This window comes from Cetorhinus maximus, chromosome 21, assembly GCF_964194155.1.
Source record: "Cetorhinus maximus chromosome 21, sCetMax3.hap1.1, whole genome shotgun sequence".
Lineage (NCBI taxonomy): Eukaryota > Metazoa > Chordata > Chondrichthyes > Lamniformes > Cetorhinidae > Cetorhinus > Cetorhinus maximus.
The window spans coordinates 74368944-74392921 of NC_135899.1; the positions used below are offsets into that span (position 1 = coordinate 74368944).

Consider the following 23978-nt stretch of genomic DNA (forward strand, 5'->3'; position numbering starts at 1 on the left):
TCAGCCAGACGGAGGAGAGTAGTGGTGGATGGGGATTGTTCGGGCCTCTGTTCGAGGAAGAAGCGGAGAGCCCTCAGACCATCCCGGTGGGGGATGGAGGTGTAGAGGGATTGATCGCCCATGGTGAAGAGGAGGTGGTTGGGGCCAGGGAACTGGAAATTGTTGATATGATGTAGGGTGTCAAAGGAATCACGGATGTAGGTGGGAAGAGATTGGACAAGGGGAGAGAGAATGGAGTCAAGATAGCAAGAAATGAGTTCCGTGGGGCAGGAACAGGCTGACATGATCGGTCTGCCGGGACAGTCCTGTTTGTGGATTTTGGTTAGAAGGTCCTCATCAACCAGTTCAGTTTCTGGTCAATGGCAAACCCCATGATGTTGATAGTGGGGGATTCAGAGTTGGTAATGCCATTGGATGTCAAGGGGAGATGGTTATTTACCAGCAATTGTGTGGTGTGAATGCTGCTTGACACTTGTCAGCACAAATCTGAATGTTGCCCAGGTCTTTCTGCATATAGGCACAGACTGTTTCAGTATCTGAGGAGTCACGAATGATGCTGCATTTTTTCTAAAGCTAGTGTGTAGCAGAATCCATAGTGAAAATGCAGCCTCTCGGACTATGAATATTATTTTGTGCCATTTGAAATCCTCAGTAGAAAATTTAAGTTTATTTAACTCGCCTCACATTAAAATCAATAATATCTAGATGGACTTTGGGGAACATTGGTGAAGTTGCTGAAGTGAACTGCAATACTTTTAACAAATGACTGCTGCAGCATTGGAGAATGACAGGCGTGAGCACATGGCAGCAGCTGTATGAACAATGTGGCCCCTTGTACTGGGCCAGAGTCTTTTGGCTCCAGTGAATCCATTCCTCCCGCTGCTTCCGCATCCATTTCAAAGTACGCGGGCTCCGATCTCCGGGCATGCGCCGGTGTTTGTCAGTGGCGTTGGAAAGGAGAGAGGAAAAATAAGACGGCGTGCGAGCGAGCGGCAGGCAGGTCAGCGAGAGGAATTGGTAAATATATTGTTCCTTTTAATAATAGCAATAACAAAGCTGTTTAATCATTAAATGGAGGGTCTCCGAATGCCGTGTATCCCAACGTTCCAACTCAGAACGTTGTGTATCCCCCCCAACGTTCCAGCTCCGAATGCCGTGTATCCCAACGTTCTGACCGGTGTGTGTGTACGTTCTCTTTTCGAACTTTCGGTCGGAGCGCGGAGCCCCCATTCCAGTCCCCCCCGCCTCCCCTTTTCGGTATCATTTTTGTGCGGCGGGCCAGACTCCGTCCCCCTTATGTTTCTGGAAGCAGTTTTAATTCTCACCTCCGGGACTGCACTCGCCCTCATTGTCAAATCATGGTATTCAGTACCCCCCGCCCCCCGACCTCACCGTGTAATGCCTCTCCCGTGCGTTCGAGGTCCGGGCATGGCCTTTGTAGTCTTATTTGCTTGTGAATAAAGTTGTTTTTGGAAAAGAAAAGTTTGCCCGGGGACGCGGGATTTTTAAAAGTCGCGGGCTTGGGGAGTCTCGGGTGATTCCCAGCCAGGCTCCCGTCTGACCGCTACCGGTTATTGGTCTGTTGGCTCCGCTGGCTCCTTGCTCATTGCCTAGGCCTGTGCTGTTGGAGCAGCCGGAATAATCGTTCGGGTCTCTGACCTTGTTGCAGTATTCGCGTATTTTTCTTTATTTATTAACCCGCTCTCGCCACACTTACAAGGAGGAGGTTTGTGTTTTAAGTTTTGGGCTTAGCTGGTTTGTTGGATGGCGAGAGATGTAAAAAAATTTAGGCCCGGAGATATTTTTTCTCTCTGAGCGGGCAGTTTGAATGATAGTTTCCTTTTTTGGTTTGTCTTGCACAGCGGCGTTACTGAGAATAATCAGGATTTCTTAAGTTTTTAAAAAAATATACCAATGTTTGATGTTGTGACGAAAGAACCGGAGAGAGAAAGAGAGAGGAGATTTTTTTTTCACTGCACAGCTGGTTGCGATGATCTGCAGTGTACTGCCTGAAAGGAGGGTGGAGACAGATTAAGTCGAAAAAGGAATTGGATATAAACTCGAAGGAAAAAGTTGCAGGGTTATGGGGAAGGGGCAGAGTGTTTCGAAAGCTGCAGAGGCACCAAGGGCAGAATGGCCTCCTGTGTTGTCTCTGCTTGGAGATATAGTCGGCTGCTGTATCTGAATTGAAACTGATACCTTGCAAGTCATAAGACACTTGCTGTGGATTCTGATCGCAGATCTGTAACTTATTAAAATATACTTCAGAACAGTCACAATATAGGGAAGCACTGCTGTTTATATTGATTATGGCTATTTAAATTGGGAACTTTGAAGAGGGGTGGGGGTTCTGACAGATTCTTTTTAAACTGATGGTCATCAGGAATACACCATCACAAAAGCATGGTGTAGCTAAATCTCAGATGCCATCAGCCATGCATATGTATTTCACTTCAACTGAATATTGTTGCTTGACAGGAATTTCAGAATACAATGCCAGGAAAAAGGTCAGTGAAAAGGTCAAAAGATAATGAGGAGAAAACACAAGGTGACGAAAGTAAAAAATTAAAGAGTGAGTATATTCATTCGCTTTGTGAATCGCTAGTTTACAACTCACCTGGATTCCTCTATTGTCATTGGCTGGGTTCTGTATATACATATAGATAAATAAAATAGCTAATATTCATTATTTTAAACTTTTGGTAAAATATTAAAAATATTTCACTGAAGTAAAATGATTTCTGCTTGATTAACAGATACACATCTGTTGGAACTCTCCATTAGTTTGCTGTGCTGCTCACACTGTTGCTGCTAGCATTTGTTTAGGGAGGGCTCAAACCCCATGTTGGAGTGGAGGGAAAGGGGTTAAGTAAGGCTTGTTTTGGGGTCGCCGTTGCTCTGAGTTGACATGTGCCTGGTGCTAGAAGTGCAGAGACCAGTCAGCCCACCCTCTATGCTGGATTCAGTAAGGTAATATTGGAACCAGAAAGACCCCCGATGCCAGCGAGCACTACGAAAGGTTGAGGGTAAGAAGCCCGGATTGGTGGGTGGTTAAAACCTGTCTCGAGGGTCTGGGATTGTTACTACCTTTCAGTGCCCCCAGCAGACTGCTGGCTGGACAAGTAATGTGGAGATTACTGCACTCTGTGCTCTGCTGGTCAGCTGTGCGCTTTTAGCTAGCAGTACCCATGTACATTCTTGACACTCACCTAAGCCATGACTATTTTCCCCACATACACCTAAACTCTTTGGAATAACTGGGGTTTACAACAAGAGGGTCAGCATTCTGTATTGGGTAAAGAAAGACCCCTTTGATTCACGTTCAGGTTGGATTCATACTCAGGTGTGGATTGGAGATTCTCGGATGCATTGATGTGTTTCTAAATGTGTCAAACATTTAGCCGTTCAAAATAAAATGTAAATTTTAGCACAGACTGACACACTAGGTGTGGTGTCCCACGTTCATTGGGTAGCAGTTTTGCTTCTGACTGAGAGGGTTGTGGGTTCAAACCCCATATCTGTCGTTGGGAAATTGTTGGAATCCATTATTAAGTAAGTAGTAATGGGGCACTTGGAAAGTCAAGGTGCAATCCATCAGAGTTAGCATGGTTTTATGAAGAGTAAATCGTGTTTGACTAATTTGCTAGAGTTCTTTGAAGATGTGACAAGCAAAGTGGATAATGGGGATCCTGTAGATGTAGTATATCTGGACTTCCAGAAGGCCTTTGATAAGGTGCCGCACAAAAGATTAATACACAAGATAGGATCTCACGGAGTTAGGAGTAATATATTAGATCGGATAGAGGATTGGCTAACCAACAGAAAGCAGAGAGTCGGGATAAATGGGTCTTTTTCTGGATGGCAAGCTGTAACTAGTGGGGTGCCACAGGGTTCGGTCCTTGAACCCCAACTATTTACAATCTATATTAATGACTTGGATTCAGGGATAGAAGGTACTATAGCTAAATTTGCAGATGACACCAAAATAGGTGGGAAAGTAAGTTGCAATGAAGAAATAAGAAATTTACAAGTGGATATGGACTGGTTAGGTGAATGGGCCAAAATTTGGCAGTTGGAGTTTAACGTGGATAAGTGTGAGGTTATCCATTTTTGTCGGAAGAATAAAAAGGCGACTTATTATTTAAATGGAGAGAAACTTCAGAATGCAGAAGGTTCTGGGTGTCCTCGTGCATGAATTGCTGAAAGCTAGTATGCAGGTAATAAGGAAGGCAAGTGGAATTTTGGCATTTATTGCGAAAGGAATACAGTATAAAAATAGGGAAGTGTTGTTGCAACTGTACAAGACATTGGTGAGACCGCACCTGGAGTACTGTGCACAGTTTTGGTCCCTTTACTTGAGGAAGGATGTAGCTGCACTGGAGGCGGTTCAGAGGAGGTTCACTAGAGATGCGGGGCTTGTCTTATGAGGAGAGATTGAGCAGTTTAGGCCTATACTCGCTAGAGTTTAGAAGGATGAGAGGTATATAAGATGCTAAAGGAGATAGACAAAGTAGACGTGGAGCGGATGTTCCCCCTTCTGGGGCATTCTAGAACGAGAGGCCGCAGTTTTAGGCTAGAGAGGTGGTAGATTTAAATCAGAGATGAGGAGGAATTACTTTTCTCAAAGGGTCGTGAATCTGTGGAATTCATTACCTCAGAGTGCAGTGGGTGCTGGGACGCTGAATAAATTTAAGGAGGAGATAGACAGATTTTTAAATTAGTAATGGGTTGAAAGGTTATGGGGAGAGGTCGGGAAATTGGAGTTGAGGCTGAAATGAGATCAGCCATGATCGTAATGAATGGCAGGGCAGGCTCGAGGGGCTGAATCACCTACTCCTGCTCTTAGTTCTTATATTCTTATAGAGACTCGAGAACAAAAATCTCGTTTGATGCCCTGGTGCAGTACTGAGGGGGGGTGCGATCTTTCCACTGAGATTTTAAAATGAGACTCCCACATATTCTCTGAGATGGCTGTTATAAGATCCCATGGCACTATTTCACAGAAGAGCAGGGGAGTTCTGGCCAATATTTATCCCTTAATCAACAAATACAGGCTATATGATTGTTAACGTTTTGCAGCATTGAGAGCTTCCTGTGCACAAATTAGCTGCCAAATTTCCTATGTTAGAGCAGTGACTATGTTTTAAAAGTACTTCATTGGCTGTAAAGTGCTTTGGGATGTCCTGTGGTCATGAAAGGTGCTGTACGAATGCAAGCCTTGTTTGAAATGAGGTATATGGTACTGAGCTGTGTAGAACAGGGTGGCCCCACATTGGGCAATATGTGGGGAACGGCTCTGCTCTGTTGTGCTGGGGGAGACTTGGATGAGGAGAGGGGAGTGAAATGCTTTGTCCATTTCAAAACCATGAGAGGTTCTTTATAAAACCTTTGTAAAAGTTTCAGGGGAAGGTGATTAGAGGCTGGAAGAATTTGCAGACATGTGGCCTTTTATTGAAGTGCATTGCTTCAGCTGGTTTTTAAATAGTGGGAAAAGAGGAAATCTCAAATTCAAACTCCAATTATACCCAATAATTGCATTGTCTTCATAATACATTGCATCCTGTGTTGGAGACAGGCCTGTAGAGTAAACTATAACAGACACATTTATAGACTCTATGTAAATGCAAGTTGTTATTATTGATCTTGCCACTAGATTGGCAAACATCACATATTCCACGCTGTATTCACTGCGTGTTCATGAACGCTGCACATGCACAGTTTTTACTCGTTTCTCTATCTTCTGCCTGTTACAAGTGGGCCAATCTGGAACCAGTGGCTTTCGACACAGTTGCTGGCCTCCTTGCATTCTCATTCGCTTAGTAATAGAAACTGAGCATTGGGATAAACTAGTCAGTTGTATGTTCCTTTGGTTAATCAACAATTAATCATCATTTCTGAAATCTCCAACAGATCACAGAATGGTCAATCCATTGTGTATCTGTGGTTTGGACGGCCTGGGGTGTCGGTTCCAACATACAAATGGACTGAGAAGGGCCGAAGCTCTGTTAACCAGTTCTGTGTTGTGGGCAGTGACTGTTTAAACTGCTCCAGCATCACTGACCTGCTTTGTGACGTCTGCAAACTCTATTGATGAGGTTTGCTGCTTTTGTTTTGTAAATGTTACCATGACGATCTGTGTATCACACTGTTCCTTCTCTCCTGCATCACGAGAGCATGACCTCTCTGGGGCTGGTGGGGGACCTGGGTTGGTCCCTTTTTTGTCTGGATGTATCTATGACATTGCAGCTTCAAGTCCCTGTGTGTCAGTCTTGCTGTTCTAGTGATACAGTCTCTCAGTTATTCCCCAAATGCCAACGGAAAGTAACCTTGTGCCTTTGACAGTGTGGCAGACATTGTATACTTGGGTTGTACATTCCTGAGTAAAGCTCTCAATTTTCACTGCTGGTACCAATGGCTAGAAAAGCTGTATCACCTTATACTTGCCCCTTGCTTCAACTGTAAGCAGCATGAGCTGGAAGATAATTGTACCTTTACAGAAGTCTACTTGCAATGGAAGAGTAAGTAACAAAGCAACTTAGCTTTGTGGTAGGGCGAGACCCATTTAGACTATAAGGTTTGATTCAGTTGGTTGGTCTCCATCCAGACAACAGTCTTTGCACTCCCCAGAGGGGAAGAGGGTCAATTAAGCCAGCATTCTTGCCCCAATACAAAAGCAAAATACCGTTAGAAATCTGAAATAAAAACAAAAAAAAATGCTGGAAATATTCAGGTCTGACAGCATCTGCGGAAAGAGAGGCAAAGTTGGCCTTTCGGAGTGGTGACTGTCAGAAACTGCTGAGTGTTTCCAGCACTTTCTGTCTTCATTCTTGCCCCAACAGCTATTCCATGAAATAAAAATAAAGTGCTGGAAAAACTCAGCAGGTTTACCAGCATCTGTGGAGAGAGAAACAGAGTTGACATTTCAAGTCGAATATGACTCTTCTTCATGACTCTGTTTCCCTCTCCACAGATGCTGCCAGACCTCAGCTTTTCCAGAACTTTTTATTTCGGGTCTCCAGCATCCACAGTATCTTACTTTTATTTGAGCTATTCCATGAATCCTGTTTAAGCAGAACCAGGGTTGAACCTTGCTGTTAAAAACAAAAAGCTAAAAGCTACTGCGGATGCTGGAAATCCAAAACAAAAACAGAATTACCTGGAAAAACTCAGCAGGTCTGGCAGCATCGGCGGAGAAGAAATCAGTTAACGTTTCGAGCCTTCATGGCCCTTCGGCAGAACTGAAGCATAGTTAGAAGGGAACTATCCTTCTAACTATGCTTCAGTTCTGCCGAAGGGCCATGAAGGCTCGAAACGTTAACTGATTTCTTCTCCGCCGGTGCTGCCAGACCTGCTGAGTTGAAGCTTGCTGTTATGCCCTCCATGGTTGAATTACTTTTCCTCAGCACTTTACAGCCAGTGATGTACTTTTGAAGAGTAGCCATTGTAATGTGGGAATTCTGTCTACGGCCATTCTGCCCATAGCAGTCCTCCTCCAGACAGTAATGTGATCATGACCGAGAATTTGTTTTTGTGATTTTGATTGAGGGAGATTCTCAAAAGGGATTGTGGGCCAGTTAGTCGAAGAGAGGGATGGGCCTGGGTTCTTATCTCTGCTAAGGCTAGCTTCTGTAGATGATTTGTCCTATCGCATGAAATCACCTTGCGGGATGGTTTGAAGATTCTTGCCTTTCTAGATATTTGCTGTAGTTGGAGGGAGCATTTTCAGCTGGAGTTGAAACGTATTGCTGGGAACTCCAGCCCTCCACTTCTCCAGATCTCTGCACTCCTGCAATTCCAGCCTCTTACCTGCCCCTGTTTTCATTGCTCCATGATTGGTGGCTGTGCCATTAGCTGCCTATGTCTTGACTCTGGAATTCACTCCCCAATCCTCCTTCTCTCCATCCCTTGCTCCTTAAAATCACCTGCCTTAGTATCTCCTTATGTGCTCACTGTCAGCGTTTATGAAGTGTTTTTTATTGTGTAAAAGGTGCTATATAAATATAGTCTGTTGGAGTAGGGGGTCCGTTTTTTTTTTAACTTGCTGAGTGTTAAAGTGGAGCACCCACTTGAATTCATAGCCATACGTTTACCTTGATATGAGGTATAATCAGCAGACACCTGGTCAGGCCTCAATCTACAAAACAAGGTGAACAAGCTTCGTATGGTGATGTCCAGGGCCGCTCTGAGTGGAGGGAGGTCAGATGTGAAGATGGCAATTCCTTTGGTTGGCAGCAACCAGCTGTCCTGAGGTGAAGTAAATGAAGCCATTGGCAATCGGAGATTGTGCGTCTAAACTCGACCTCCTGCCTCCCTGAAGCTCCGGTATCAAGGGTGCCGGGTGAGTGAGGGTGACGCTTGGTCCACAAGGACTGATGCAGTAAGAGGCAAATGGGCACTGACTAGCCTTTGGACCACAGTACCTCATTAACGCTTTATTCATTCGTGGAATCTGGGCATTGCTGGCTAGTCAGGCATTGTCCATTTCTAATTGCCCTTGAGAAGATGGTGGTGTGTCATCTTTTTGAACCACTGCAGCCCATGTGCTGTTGGCATTTCGCATAGTGTTGTTAAGAAGGGAGCTCCAGGTTTTTAACTCCGTGATGGTGATGGAACGGTGATGTATCAAGTCAGCATGATATGGGCTCTCGCTTTTCATTGTGCTTGATATCCACAACCTCCCTCTGCGGTTCTGCATTGGTCACTGAGGACAAGTCAATGTAAACAGACGCACCGGCAGTTTTTATTTTGTCAGCTTATTCACCTTTCCCGAAGGTGCTGACGTTTTCTTGGGTATGACTGCACAAATCCCAGGTGCCCTTTGTCATTGTTTTCCATGGGCGAGCCTAGGCAGTGAGTAATAAAAGGGCTATTCGACTGCAGGGGTCATTACACCCATCCACACAAGAGTGTACTTTCCATCGGGGGCCTCTGGGTAATGATCAGCACTGGGATCCCAGGCTATCCATTTACCTCTGCTCCTGAGTTAAAAGGGTTTTCTCAGTTGCCGACATCATTGACATTCTCAAGTAGAATCTTGATGCTGCTGCTGGCTCTGGGGAAGCCATTTGTAAGGATGTGGTGACATTGGCGCAGTGCTAAAAAGCAAGCCGATTTAATTCGAAACTCCCATCTATTGATTATGCAAGAAGAAGTGGCCCGAGGAATAGGCTGTTCAGCATCTCGATCTTGTTTTGCCCCATTGAATTTGATCATGGCAGATCTGTATCTGAACTCCATTTACCTGTCTTAATTTTGTAACCTTTAATACCCTTGCCTAACAAAGACGTATCAGTCTCTGCTTTGGCATTTTTAATTGACTAGCAGCCTCACAGCTTTTTGTGGGGGGAGAGAGAGAGCTCCAGACTTCCACTACCATTTTTGTGAAGAAAGGCTTCCCAACAATACCCCTGAAGGGCCCACCTCTCATTTTAAGAGTGATCCAACCCCGCTTATGTTTCTGGATTTCCCCACCACCTCTATGTAGACTATCAACCCCTTTAAATCACCTTAAACGCCACCTTAGATCACGCCTTTAATTCTCTATGCCTGAGGGAATACCAACCTAGTCTATGTGGCTCTTCTCGTCGATTGTGTGCTTTTTGATGATGATGGAAACCCAATTTGCTTTTCCTTCCTGCAGTCTCGCATTCTTCACATGGGACGATCCCTGGGATTGTCCTGACGCTGGGCCAGGGTGATGTTGGCCAACTCGGTCTCGGAGAAAGCGTGATGGAGAGGAAGAAACCCGCCTTTGTCAAGCTATTGACAGAGAAGATAGTGCAGGTGGAGGCTGGGGGAATGCACACTGTCTGCCTCGGGATGTCAGGCAGCGTAAGTACTGAAGGAACGCCCAGCATTTATGTCACGTCTTTCACAACATCAGTGCGCCCCAAAGCGGTTTACAGCCACTGCAGTATTTTCTGATGTGATTTAATTTCTACCTCTCTTCAGCTCTGAAGAATAAAGTCATACGGACTCGAAGTGTAAACTCTGTCTCTCTCTCCGCAGATGCTGTCAGACCTGCCGAGTTTTTCCAGCATTTTCTGTTTTATTTCAGATTTCCAGCATCTGCAGTATTTTGCTTGTATTTCACTCCTAAAGGGCCCAGCTCTAATTTAATGTTATGCCTCCTTGTTTTGGATTCCTCCGCCTGAGGAAATATATTGGAGATCATTAACAGTCACTCCTGTAGCTTTGGATTAATTAAAGAAAGCCACCACAGATTTGTTAAAGAAAAAAGCAAAATACTGCGGATGCTGGAAATCTGAACAAAAGTAGAAAATGCTGGAAAAACTCAGCGGGCCTGACGGCATCTGCGGAGAGAGAAACAAAGTTGACGTTTCGAGTCCGTATGCTGTGAAGAAGGGTCATACGGACTCGAAATGTCAACTTTCTCCACAGATGCTGTCAGACCTGCTGAGTTTTTCCAGCATTTTTGGTTTTTGTTTGTTAAAACTAAATTGTGTTTAAGTGATTTGATTTCACATTTTGATGAGGTAACAAAGATGGTTGATTGAGGGTAATATGATGCACGTGAGCTTCCAAAAGGCGTTTGATACAGTGCCAGGTAACAGGTTCGAGGACAAAGTTGAAGCCTGTGGAATGAAAGAGGCAGTGGCAGCATGAATAGGAAGTTGGCTGAGTGACAGGAAACAGTACTGGTGAACGGCTTTTTTTTGGACTGGGGCAAGGCAGACAGTGCGGTTCCCCATGAGTTCGTACTAGAATGACTGCTTTTCTTGGGTCTACAATTATTGTGAACTCTGAGTAGGTTCGTGATAGACCTCAGGAGGACTCATACAGACTGCTGGTAAGGGCGGACAGGTGGTAGATGATACTTAATGCAGAGAAGCCTGAAGGTAGGAAAACGAGGAAAGGCATTGTAAAGTAAAGGGTACAATTCTGTAGGGAATTAAGGAGCAGAGAGGCCTGGGGGCAGTTGGGGTGGTTATTGCGCACAGTCATTGAAGATGGAAGTCCAGGTTGAGAAAGTGGTTGAAAAGGCTTAGAGGATCCTGGGTTTCATAAAAAGCCATAGAGGGAAAAAGCAAGGAAGTTATGGTGAATCTTTATAAAACACTGGTTTGGCTTCAACTGGAATATTGTGTCTGATCCTGGGTGCAGCACTTTAGGAAGGATGAGAAGGCTGTTGAGAGGGTGCAGAAAAGATTCAAGAGAACGATCCCAGAGATGAGGAACTTCAGTTATGAGGATAGTGTGGAGAAGCTGGGGCTGTTCTCCTTAGGGAAGAGATGGTTGAGTGGAGATTTGACAAAAGTGTTGAAAATCAGCTCTTGACAGATAGGGAGAAACATTTCCCAGAAGTGAAAGGGTGGAGCTCTAGTGGGAGCTGAGGTAAGATGCATGGCATTTGAACCAATGGCAATAAGAGGGAAAACCTTAACACAGTGAATGGGTAGGATCTGGAATGCCTGTGAGTGCGGTGGAGACAGATTCAACTGTGGCTTTCAAAAGGGAATTGAATAAGGGCTACAGGGAAAGGGCAGGGGAATGGGGCTCGCTGCATTGCTATTGCAGAGTGCCGACATGAACGTGTCAGGTTAAACGAAGAAGAGTCATTCGGACTCGAAATGCTAACTTTTTCTCTCCACGGATGCTGTTAGACCTGCTGTTTTTCCAGCATTTTCCATTTTTGTTTCAGATTTCCAGCATCTGCAGTATTTTGTTTTTATCCAGGTTAAATGGCCTCCTTCTGCCATTCTTTAAAATAGTTCCTCTCTATCTGCCCCTTCCAAGATCAATCTATCTTCCCTGATCTGTGGCGCACAGTCTGAATACAAGTACCTCGATGGCTCCAAAGCAATAATGACTTCACTTCAAAAGTAACTCATTGGCTGTGAAGTGCTTTGGAATATTCTAAGGACCTGAAAGGTGCTATATAAATTTTTCCTTAATGGCTAATGGTTCCCTGTGGTTGAAAAGTAATTGTATTTCGTGGGAGTTGCTGATGACTTAGAAATGCAAATGATAACATTTCAATCTGTTTAATCAGTTGCAACATACTGGATGTTGGATTTACCATTGACTGTGAATAGGTGAGAAATTTCAGCCAGGGAGTGAGAATTAGGGCTGTCATTCAGATTCCATTCACTTGCCTTTATAAGGTGAGAAGAGCCCCATTGTGAACCTATATGAAGACCATTAATACTTAATGCATTATTAGTGGCCATGCATACTGTTGAACTTGGTGCCCAGAATGTAGCGATTTACTTGCAACAAAAACAAAAATACCTGGAAAAACTCAGCAGGTCTGACAGCATCTGCGGAGAGAAGTACAGTTAACGTTTCGAATCCGTATGACTCTTCACCAGAACTAAGGAAAAACAGAAAAGAGGTGAAATATAAGCTGGTTGGGGGGGTGGGGTGTGGGGAGAGACAAGTAGAGCTGGATAGAGGGCCAGTGATAGGTGGAGATAGCTAAAAGATGTCATAGACAAAAGGACAAAGAGGTGTTGACGGTGGTGATATTAGCTAAAAAATGTGCTAATGGTGACATTAAGGGTAGAAAGCAGGATGAGCAAGGTACAGATAGCCCAAGTGGGGGGAAGGGATCGAAAGAGGTTAAAAGGTAGAGATAAAACAATGGATGGAAATACATTTCAAAATAATGGAAATAGGCGGGAAAAGAAAAATATATATCAATTATTGGAAAAAAGGATTGGAAAGGTGGTGGGAATGGAGGAGAGAATTCATGATCTAAAATTGTTGAGCTCAATATTCAGTCCGGAAGGCTGTAAAGTGTCTAGTCGGAAGATGAGGTGCTGTTCCTCCGGTTTGCGTTGAGCTTCACTGGAACATTCCGCAGGGATCGTTCCCTCCGGGACACCCTGGTCCACTCCTCCATCACTCACTACACCTCAACCCCCTCCAACGGCACCTTCCCATGCAACCGCAGAAGGTGCAACACCTGTCCCTTTACTTCCCCTCTCCTCGCTGTCCAAGGGCCCAAACACTCCTTTCAAGTGAAGCAGCACTTCACTTGCACTTCCCTCAATTTAGTCTACTGCATTCACTACTCCCAATGCAGTCTCCTCTACATTGGAGAGACCAAACGCAGACTGGGTGACCGCTTTGCGGAACACCTTCGGTCTGTCCGCAAGCAAGACCCAGACCTCCCTGTCGCTTGCCATTTCAACACACCGCCCTGCTCTCATGCCCACATGTCTGTCCTTGGCCTGCTGCAATGTTCCAGTGAAGCTCAACGCAAACTGGAGGAACAGCACCTCATCTTCCGACTAGACACTTTACAGCCTTCCGGACTGAATATTGAGTTCAACAACTTCAGATCATGAATTCTCTCCTCCATCCCCACCCCCTTTCCGATCCCCCTTTTTTCCAATAATTGATATATATTTTTCTTTTCCCACCTATTTCCATTATTTTGAAATGTATTTCCATCCATTGTTTTATCTCTACCTTTTAGCCTATTTCGATCCCTTCCCCCCACCCCACCCCCACTAGGGCTATCTGTACCTTGCTCATCCTGCTTTCTACCCTTAATGTCACCATTAGCACATTTTTTAGCTAATATCACCACCGTCAACACCTCTTTGTCCTTTTGTCTATGACATCTTTTGGCAATCTCCACCTATCACTGGCCCTCTATCCAGCTCTACTTGTCCCACCCCCCTTAAACCAGCTTATATTTCACCTCTCTTCTATTTTTCCTTAGTTTTGTTGAAGAGTCATACGGACTCGAAACGTTAACTGTATCCCTCTCCGCAGATGCTGTCAGACCTACTGAGTTTTTCCAGGTGTTTTTGTTATTGTTTCAGATTTCCAGCATCCGCAGTTTTTTGCTTTTATCTGAGATTTACTTGTATCCTCCCACCATCCATCCAGTGACAAACTGTCCTTTGAAATTCTGGCCGCAAGGCAAATTGCTGGTTCCTAATCATGTGGTTGGGTCCTTTTTAATTTATAACCTTTATGCTAATAATAATGGTGTATTGCTGCTGTGATCATTATTCATGTATGCTTTTAGAGTACAATGACAGAAGGAGTATTGTATCTGTACAGCACAGCTACAAGTACCAGATAGATGCTGTGGCCACGAGCAGGTTAGAGGCTGGACTCCTGCAGCGAGTAACTCACCTTCTGACTCCCCAAAACCTGTCCACCATCTACAAGGCACAAGTCAGGAGTGTAATGGAATACTCTCCACGTGTCTGATGAGTGCAGCTGCCACAACACTTAAGAAGTGTGACATCCTGGACAAAGCAGACTGATTGATTGGGTCCCCATCCACCACCTTCAACCTTCACTCCCTCCATTGCTGCCCCATAGTGGCAGCTTTTAATATCATCTACAAGATGCACTGTAGTAACTCACCAAGTCTTCTTTGACACCACCTTCCAAGCCCGTGAGCATTATTACCCAGAAGGGCAAGGGCAGCAAACATGGGAACACCACCACCTGCAAGTTGCCATCCAAGCTGCACACCACCCTCACTTGGAAATATATCGCTGTTCCTTCACTGTCGCTGGGTCAAAATCATGGAACTCCCTCCCTAACAGCACTCTGGGTGCACCTACGCCACATGGACTGCAGCGGTTCGAGAAGGCAGCTAACCACCACCTCCAGGCCAGTTAGGGATGGGCAATAAGTGCTGGCCTTGCCAGTGATGCTCAGATCTCATATATGAATACAAAAAATATTGTACATGTCCCTGACCTCAACTTGCATAATAAAATTCATCCAGTGCCCTCCCATAATAGTGTATTTTGTATTAACAACCTGAACAAAGACTGGCTTCAACCCTATGTGTTATGGGTAAAGAAGAGGGGAGTGGGGCTAACTGGATAGCTCTACGTAAAAGCTAGCACAAGCATGATGGACCAAATGGCCGCCTTTAGCGTTGTATCATTTAGAATTTTTGATTCTGAAAGCATCAAATATTGGGAAAACGGAAGATGAGTCGATGAAGGAAAACAGGAGCTAACGTTTTGTCAGAGCTGGATGAGATGAGAATACCTGAAGCATTAACTTTTCTACCTGCTCCACAGATGCTGGCAGCCTCGAGTGTTTCCACCATTTTCTGTTTTGTTTTGTTTGTGAATGAAATAAGGATTTGCATTTATATAGCACCTTTCACAACCTCGATATCCCAAAGAGCTTTACAGCCAATGGAGTACTTTTTGAAGTGTAGTAATGTAGGAAAGGCGGCAGCCAATTCGTCCACAACAAGCTCCCGCAAACAGCAATGAGATAAATGACCAGAGCGTCTCTTTTTACTAATGGTGGTTGAGGGGTAAATGTTGACCAGGACTCTAGGGAGAACTCCAATGGTTAGGAATGACCCATTTAAGGCTGTGCTGATTGTTTGTACCTAGTGTTGATGGATAACCCTGACTTTGTTTCTCTTGTGCCCTCAGGTTTACACATTTGGCTGCAATGATGAAGGTGCTCTTGGTCGTGATACATCGCAAGATGGGTCAGATATGGTCCCTGCTCGGATTGCGCTCAACGAGCACGTGGTGCAGGTTTCTGCCGGTGACAGTCACAGTGCGGCTCTGACTGATGTCGGCCAAGTCTATATCTGGGGCTCCTTCAGGGTAAGTCACGAGAGCGGATGTTTAATACAGGCTTTCAAAGGTGAGCGGGTTTGGAGGATCAGATAGGGAGAAATGGCAGGAGGGTCAGTAATTCGAGGACACGGATTTAAGGTAATTGGCAAGAGAACCAGACGGTTCGGAGATGAGAAATAAAAACAGAAAATGCTGGAAAAATTCAGCAGGTCTGGCAGCATCTGTGGAGAGAGAAACAGAGTTAACGTTTTGAGTCCGATATGACTCTTCTTTGGAACTGGTTCTGAGATGAGACTTTTTTTAAATATGCCAAGTTGCTGTGATTTAGAATGCATTGCACGAAAGGCTGGTGGAAACCGATTCAGCAGTAACACTCCGAGGAGAATTGGATAAGTGCTTGAAAAGGCAGAATCTGCAGTGCTGTGGGGAAAAGTGGTGGAGCGGGATGAATTGGATAGCTCCTTCAGAAAGCAGGATTGGTTGTCTGAATGACCTCTTCCTGTGCCACAGAATCCTATTTAAGATCATTGGTGTACAATCCGGCAAGAGGGAGGAATGAGACTTTGTTTTTTCACTGAGAGTTGTTCTGATCTGAATGTACTGCCTGAAAGGGAGGCAGAAGCAGATTCAACTCCTTTCAAAAAGGAATTGGATATAACCTTGAAAGGAGGAGTTTGCAGGACTGTGGGAAAAGTGCAAGGGAATGGAACTAATTGGGTAGCTGTTTCGAAGGAGCCAGCATAAGCACGATGGGCTGAGCGATCTCTTCCTGTATGATTCTAGTTAATTTTCTCATTGCCAATCCTTTGTTGGGGGACCCAGCAGAAGTGGACATTCTTCACGTCAATCTAAGGAGTGAGTAATAGAGACATTGGAACCAACTATTTCATAATTCTGTCTGGAGGGAAAGCAGTAAACGTTTAATCCACACACAGGGTTGCGGAAATTTGGATCTCTATCTCTCCCCCCCCCCGCCCCCCCCCCCCCCCCCCAAAAAAAAACTAACGATGCTGGGGCTTTAATTCAAATTTTCAGAACTTTGATCGATTTGATGAGCAAATCTCTCTAGACAAAATCTGCTCTCGAAGAATTTTGGCAAAAGTAAAGTGTGTGGTGAATAGTATTACTGTTGGCTGCATTCAGGGAGAAAGCTACAATCTCTCAGATGCAGGACAAATTGGTTCCCGAACTCATTTGTGCCCTTCTGTATAAGAACTTTTAACAGGGGTTTGATGTATGGGTGAGGATGTGAACTTGGGGCAGGACCCGCTGACTACTTTAATGCATTGGAATAGTTTTTAATACATATTTAATTAAAGTTAGATCCTTGTGATAGAGTAATTTTCTTTCTTTCTTGTTATTAATTTCTATATTTTTTTTAATGAATGAGCGATGTACCCAAAACAAATTCCCGTGTGGATAATAAAGGTGAAGTGAATTGATAGGCCATTGTTGAGTAAGCGTATTAGGGATGTGAAACAAAGGCAGGCAAATGGAATTAAGGTTTAATTCAGCCATGATCTCATTGAATGGCAGAACAGGCTTAGAGCCTTATTGACCTCCTCTCCTAAAAACCTGATTTATCCTCTGTCGATAGCCAAAGTTCCTCGTGAGCAGAGTTGGGAACCCTGTCTGGTTTGTCCCTTGCTAGCCAAGAGGAAATGTTGCTCGTCAGAACTGCCCAAAGAGATCCAGATGTTTGTTTATTGAAGATAAATAAGAAAAAGACCTGAATTTATATTCCATATATATTTATATAGCATTATATATGTGCGGCTGCTGGAAGTCCCAAAACGCTTTACAGCCAGTGAAGCCCTTCTAACTTCTGGTCATTGTTTACATGGAGGAAGTGCAGCAGCAAACGTCCGCAGAACAAGCTCCCACAAACACTAATGTGGTAGATGCTCAATTATTGGAGGGATGAATATTGGCCAGGGAACTGGGCAACGCTTCCCTACTTTTCTTCAAAATAGTGCCACGGGACCTTTTTGTGCCTACTTAATAGAGCTGTCAGGTCCTTGGTCTTGTTAAAAAGGTGGCACTTCTGACAGTAGCAGCACTCCCTCAGCATTAGGCGTGCCAGCCTGGATTTTGTGCTCAGGTCTCTGAAGTGGGACTTATACCCATGACCTACTGACTCAGGTGAGAGTGTTAGCTACTGAGCCAGGTCTGACACCTGACTTTTGTATTTTCTCCTTCTGGTGCCGTCAAATCATGGATTTCCATCTTTTTTTTAAAATTGTAGTTTTTCCAGCGTTATCAGCTTTTATTACTATAAAAATTGTAGAGTTTTTTTTTCTCATGGGGCACTGTACATTTTCGGAAATGGTTGCATAGATTTGATGTCCGTGCTTAACTTGTGCTTAAATGTGGATTCCCACAGGATAACAATGGAGTTATAGGACTGCTGGAGCCCATGAAGACCAGCTTTTTTCCGCAGAAAGTCCCTCTCGATGTTCCAATAGTTAAGATCACCTCAGGTGAGACAGCTTTACTTCCGGTATAGTTTGATCCAGATGGACAAGGGGTTTCTGTATCAGATACAGTGGGGTGAACTTTTCTTGGGAGGCTGGGGCGAAGGTGAGGAACTGTGTGAACCACTATATGCAGGTGTTTCTTTTTCACTTGGCACATCTTGATATTTGCTGATTCTTATTTTTAATATGAATAGTTACAGTTGCCATGTGGGTGACAATGATATTGCCGGTCACCCTGAAAACTTTGACAGTTTCATCAGCTGCTGCAGCCTTTGTATTGTTAGCAGTGGCTCAGTGGGTAGCGCACTCACTCTCACCTCGGAGTCAGAAGGTTGTGGGTTCAAGACCCCCTCAGAGCCTTGGACATAACAATGGCTGACACTCCAGTGGAGTGTTGAGGGCATGCTGCACTGACAGATGAGGTGTGGACTTGCAAAATCCTATTGAAGATGAGCAGAGGTAGTTCTCTGTGGTGTCCTGGCTAGTATTTACCCCTCGACTTTTGTTTTAAAAGAAATTGCCTAGTCGTTAACACATTTGTGGGAGCTTGCTGTGCACAAAATGGCTGTCGTGTTCCTTGCACTATTACACTCCATTGGCTGAAAAGTCCTTTGGGACATTCTGAGCTTGTGAAAGGGGCTATATAAGTGCACGTCTTTTCCCTTTTCTTGTTGTTGATGCGGCCATACTGATGTTGGGGAATTCCAGGTTTTGGTCCCAGGCCAACCTCAGTGACTGGCAAATTGGCTCAGCTGCTCGAACACTCATGAACTCTTTTTGAATTATGTTGACCAAGGCTGTTTCTTTTGTTCTTCGTTTTAGGCAACGACCACTTGGCATTGCTGTCTCTCGACGGTGACATTTACACCTCTGGCTGTGGCGAACAGGGGCAGCTCGGAAGAATTGCGGAATGCTTTACAAACCGGGGAGGAAGGCGGGGCCTAGGTAAATGTGGCGCTGATTCCTACAACGCCTGACGATCAGTAGCTGGCCATTCGGGTATGTTCCGCCTTTCAGTTAGAATGCAGCAGAACTGTACCGCAACTCTAGGTACTCCGTATCCCTTGCATTGGATCCCACTTTTGCCCAGTAAACTGACAAGGGTTATGTTGCAATCCCAGCTCTCTTAACTTGAGTCAATAATTGATCAGGAACAGCAGCCCGTTTAATGTGGTATCCGTTACTGTCGAGATTATTGATGACATCTTGTTCCGTTTAATCATCAGTTATTCCTGTTTAATTTGCTCAGAGCGACTCCTGATTCCCAAGAGCCTGCATCTCAAAGCTAAGGGGAGTGGGAAGGTGAAATTTCGTGATGTTTTCTGCGGGGCATATTGTACGTTTGCGATTTCGAAGGAAGGACATGTCTACGGTTTTGGGCTGTCCAACTATCATCAGCTGGGTGAGCACGAATAGAAATGTTGCCTATAACTCAAAGTGTGCATGCAGCCCAAAACAATGCTTTTTCTGGTCAGCCTCAATAACAACAACCACTTGTATTTATGTAGCACCTTTTAATGCAGCGAAACATCCGAAGGTGCTTCGCAGGAGCATTATCAAGCAAAGTTTGACACCCAGTTGCATGCGGTATTAGGACAGGTGACCAAAAGCTTGGTTAAAAAGATGGATTTTATGAAGCTTCTCAAAGGAGGGAAGAGCGGTAGAGAGTTTTAGGGAGGGTATTCCAGAGTTTAAGGCCCAAGCTGCTGAAGGCATGGTCGTCATTGGTGGAATAATGAAGATCGGGGATGCCCAAGAGGAATAGCAGTTGAGCTTTATCTTTACTGTGCTCCTTAATGTACACCTTATCTTTACTGTGCTGTAGAATATACACCATATCTTATCTTTACTCTGCTGTAGAATGTACACCTGTGGCTAGCAGGCTGAGGATATGATCAGGCTCACCTGTGCTGCCTCTGCAGTTGAATAGTCTATGGATGCTCACCGGTTAGATTTATGTATCAAGTTCCAGGAATAGGGGGTGGAATCGTTCCCGAGTATGACCTGGTGCTTTCAGGAAAGATGTGGGATGAGAAGCGACAAACTGAAAGGAAAAAAAAAATGAGGATGTTATGTGTGTTAGACGTGTTGTATTGTTTCTGCTACAGGAACATCAGGCACAGCTCCCTGCTACTCAGCGCACAAATTAACTGCATTCAAGAACTCAACAAAGTCTTGGGTCAAATTCTCCGGTGGACAGCACCACACCTTGTGCTTGGACTCTGAAGGTGGGTGTTACCGTACAGGGGATAAAACCCCAGGAGATTAGTATGGCGGGAGGCTCCTTCTGTTTCTTGCTCTGAGGTTTACGCCTGCCTCTTTCTGGTTTTTATTGTCAAATTTGTTGACTCCACTGGCATCCCCATTGTATCAATGACCACCTGAGGGAGGTTGGCAGGATCTTGGTCCCACTGCATACCCAAAGCAGTCCCTCAATACTGCACTTGCCCCTGTCCTGATCAGAGTTACTGTACTGGTTTGTAGTGTTTATGTTACAGACTGGTACTCCAAATAGCATTAGTTGAATGTTTATGATGGCAATCTATTTGCCTGATATAAAGGCCAGCATTCTTTAGCCTTTTGATTATTTTCTGCACCCGATCAGACAGTTTAATAATTACCTCCATCACTGAAGGAGGGCGGGGTAATGTTTTTGTCCCTGTTCGTCTGTCTGTCTCTGAACAATACAATCTCGAAAACTAATGAGTGGATTTCAGTGAAACTTGCTATAAGGATAAGCTATGGCCCAAGGAAGAACTGATGCATTTTTGGCGAAGATGTGGATCCCGATCCTGGAATTTTTTTAAAGGACCCGATAACATTGGGAGATCAGGCGAATTGACTTTTTAGAAATATATATTATGGGTTTTTCGAATTAGTTGGGTTGTCGATTGTTTTAGAATTTGTGGATTGCCTCAGATGTCAAAATGTGAGCAGAGTTTTCAGAGCAAATTGTTGGATGTAGATTTTTTAAAAATGTATTCTTTCATGGGATGTGAGCGCCCCTGGCAAGGCCAGCATTTCTTGCCTTAATTGCCCTTGAACTGGGTGGCTTACTAGGCCATTTCAGAGGGCAGTTAAGAGTCAACCACATTGCTGTGGATCCGGAGTTACATGTAGGCCAGACTGGGTAGGAATGGCAGATTTCCTTCCCTAAAGGACATTAGTGATGCAAATGGGTTTTTGTGACAATCGATGATTTCATGGTCACCATTTCTGAGACTAGCGTTCAATTCCATTTTTTTTCATTTGAATTTAAATTCCGCCCGCTGCTGTGGTGGGATTTGGATACATATCCCTAGAGCAATTAGCCTTGGCCTCTGGATTACTAGTCCAGCGATGTTACCACTACGCCACTGTCTCCCTGAAGCCTCCTCGGTGAGATGGAAGCTCTTAATAAAAAGATTTATTTTTTCAGCTTTGTAGTAACAAAGCGTCAACCAAACAGGGAAAATCATCGAGGAACGGCTGTGTAATTGTAATAACGCTGGGTTAACAAAGAGTGGCAGAGGTCTGTGCTCCATAATAACGCTGGGTTAACAAAGAGTGGCGGAGGTCTGTGCTCCACTGAGCACCCTTTTGTTATATGCGTACCTGGACCTCGAGTCTCTTTAGACCTCCACTGTTTCTAACTTTTCCCAATTTAGGAAGTCCCCTGTTCTATCCGTTTTTAAATCCAAAGTGGATGACCTCACATTTGCCTACATTGAAACCCATTTGCCACGGTTTTGGCCATTCACTTAATATATCAGTATCTTTGTTAATTTATGCTTCCATCCATGCTGCTTACAGTGCTGTCTATCTTTATATCCTCTGCCAATGTAGAAATGTGGTTTTCCATCCCATCATCTAAGTTGTTAATAGTACAGTGAGTAGCTGGGGCCCCAACACAGATCCTTGCAGACACCAATAATCACATTCTGCTGTTCCTTCCTGTCCCGATACTGGTGCCAGCGCCCCATGAAATGGAAACCCTCTTTCCCACCTCATTCCTTTAGCCATGTGCTCACCTCCTTAATCTTTTCCAGTTTGCACATTGCTCAGTTAATAAAGCCAAGGTTGTAATGCTTGAAATTCTGTTTGTTGATTGAGCTCCTAGTTCCTGGCGCTCACCAGCAGGGTTTCTTGGCTACTCTTCCTTATGTTGTTGGTGCCAACATATGGACCACATCCTCCTTTTTCCCTCCCCAATATCCTTCGAAGCTGATTTGAGATGTACCTTGTCCTGGCAGCAGACAGGAAGCATAGCACAGGATGCAGAGATCTTAATTGTGCTTACAAATACAGCTACAAATACAACTACAAATACAGCTACCTATCCTCTAATTAGTGAATCCTTAATTGTTGAATACTACAGTGCATTTCACTCTGCCTAACCTTCCTTGCTTTCTTTGGACAAATTTCTCCAAGGTGCCAGGTCCACATTCTGGCTGTGCTTCTGATAGTGTTTATCCACAGCCTCACAGGTAGCAAGTAGGTCAGAGCCTATATGTGACTCCAGTGTCAGACCAAGGTGATTGGCCCTTAACTCCCCTCTAAAGTAGCATAGTGAGCCACTCAGTTGTATCAAAACAGTTACTACAGACGCAAGAAGGTGGCTCAGCACCACTTTCTCAAGGGCAACTTGGGTTGGACAATAGATGCTGGCATTGAGAGTGTCACTCCCTTCCCAAGATAGATAAAATGAAACCCTTCTGACTCGGTGCTGAGGGCACAGTTACAATGGCCAGGGATGAAGCTGGGCAAGCTGAATACAAGGCAGCGAATCTCACCAAACTGTCACTACCACCTTCCTATTGCCTGGTACTCGAGCAGTGTTTTCCATAGCACTGGGAGCAGACTTAACGTCTAGACATGTACTATTAGTGGGGGAGGTGGTGGAGGAGAGTCGCAAGCAAACAATTAAACTACTTCTGCGATGCCAGGTTTGGATGGTAGAATGTCCCTTTCCAGGCAAGCTTGTTTTCATGTGCTTTTTTTGTCCTTTCTTGTTATAAATTCTGATCTTGTGTTTGTTTTTAAAATAAAAGGTAAAGTGTCCAGCTTGGGTCGAGCTGAGTACGGCCGCTTAGGTTTGGGAGAGCATGGGACAGAGAAGAGTGCACCTACCGTCATCCAAGGACTCCCTGTTATCACTGCAGTGGCTTGTGGGGCTTCTGTTAGTTATGCCGTCAGCAAGGATGGTAAGATTTTGCTTCCCCACCCCTCCCCTGCCACCCCTTTATCGATCTCCGTCTTCTCCCCTCATAAAGTTGTTGATTTGTTGCCGAGTTCACTCCCTGGGCTCTGACGTGTGTTTTGTTCTCTTCCCCACCGCACCCCAACCCAACCCACGATTGTTCTGCTAGGCCGTGCCTTTGCCTGGGGAATGGGAACGAACTTCCAGCTGAGCACAGGCAACGAGGAAGATGTGTGGAGCCCTATCCAGATGTCAGGCCAGCAGCTAGAGAACAAAGAGGTGCTGTCCATCTCCAGCGGGGGTCAGCACACTGCGTTGCTCGTTATAGAGCGTGGGCAGAGCTGATGAAAGTGCCCCCCCCTTACAAAAAAAAAACTACTACCGATAAAACCTCGACTGTAAAGACTGAGTGAGCCCTGCACTTTCCCCACTTGAATGCAATGCTTGGATACTACAGGAATAAACCGTTTTTTATTTTTGTTTGTTTGTATGTTTTCTGATGACCTGTTGGAGTTGAAATCCAATCCTGTACACTTGCGTGCTCTGCAGTGTCATTTATCATTACTGCCAGCGATGTACCAACCTGGTCTGTCCTCACTTTGACGTGTTGACCTTGCTGCAGATTTTACAGTAAAAGCCATTTTTTAAGAAATTAAATTTCAGTTCTGTTTGGGGAGAATGTTCGGGCAGGCAAGTTGATTGAAGAGGGGTTTAAAAAAAAAAGGACTTATTCTTTTAAAATCAAATAAATCTTTTTGTGATAGTTTTCTATAA

General features: G+C 44.6%; 1 protein-coding gene across 2 annotated transcripts; it reads left to right on the forward strand.

Moving 5' to 3' along the window:
• Positions 1–927: 927 nt before the first annotated feature.
• On the forward strand, positions 928–23978 carry rcc1 (regulator of chromosome condensation 1). 2 transcript variants are annotated; one of them, XM_078567162.1, is made up of 10 exons: positions 928–1017; positions 2479–2572; positions 9641–9831; positions 15396–15575; positions 17932–18028; positions 18848–18970; positions 19275–19427; positions 20134–20253; positions 23056–23208; positions 23374–23978. In XM_078567162.1, the coding sequence occupies exons 2-10, from the start codon at positions 2494–2496 to the stop codon at positions 23547–23549; spliced, it is 1272 nt and encodes a 423-aa protein (XP_078423288.1). In that variant the 5' UTR covers positions 928–1017; positions 2479–2493; the 3' UTR covers positions 23550–23978. The 2 variants fall into 2 exon arrangements, with proteins under 2 accessions (XP_078423288.1, XP_078423287.1); XM_078567161.1 differs by lacking the exon at positions 928–1017 and adding an exon at positions 1409–1726.

Bases quoted from the DNA above. Each gene is read 5' to 3' on its own strand.
- rcc1 (XM_078567162.1), top strand. From the start codon at position 2,494: ATGCCAGGAAAAAGGTCAGTGAAAAGGTCAAAAGATAATGAGGAGAAA. The intron at 2,573-9,640 runs GTGAGTATATTC...TCCTTCCTGCAG, and splicing joins CGAAAGTAAAAAATTAAAGA to TCTCGCATTCTTCACATGGG. The intron at 20,254-23,055 runs GTGGGTGTTACC...TTAAAATAAAAG, and splicing joins CTTGTGCTTGGACTCTGAAG to GTAAAGTGTCCAGCTTGGGT.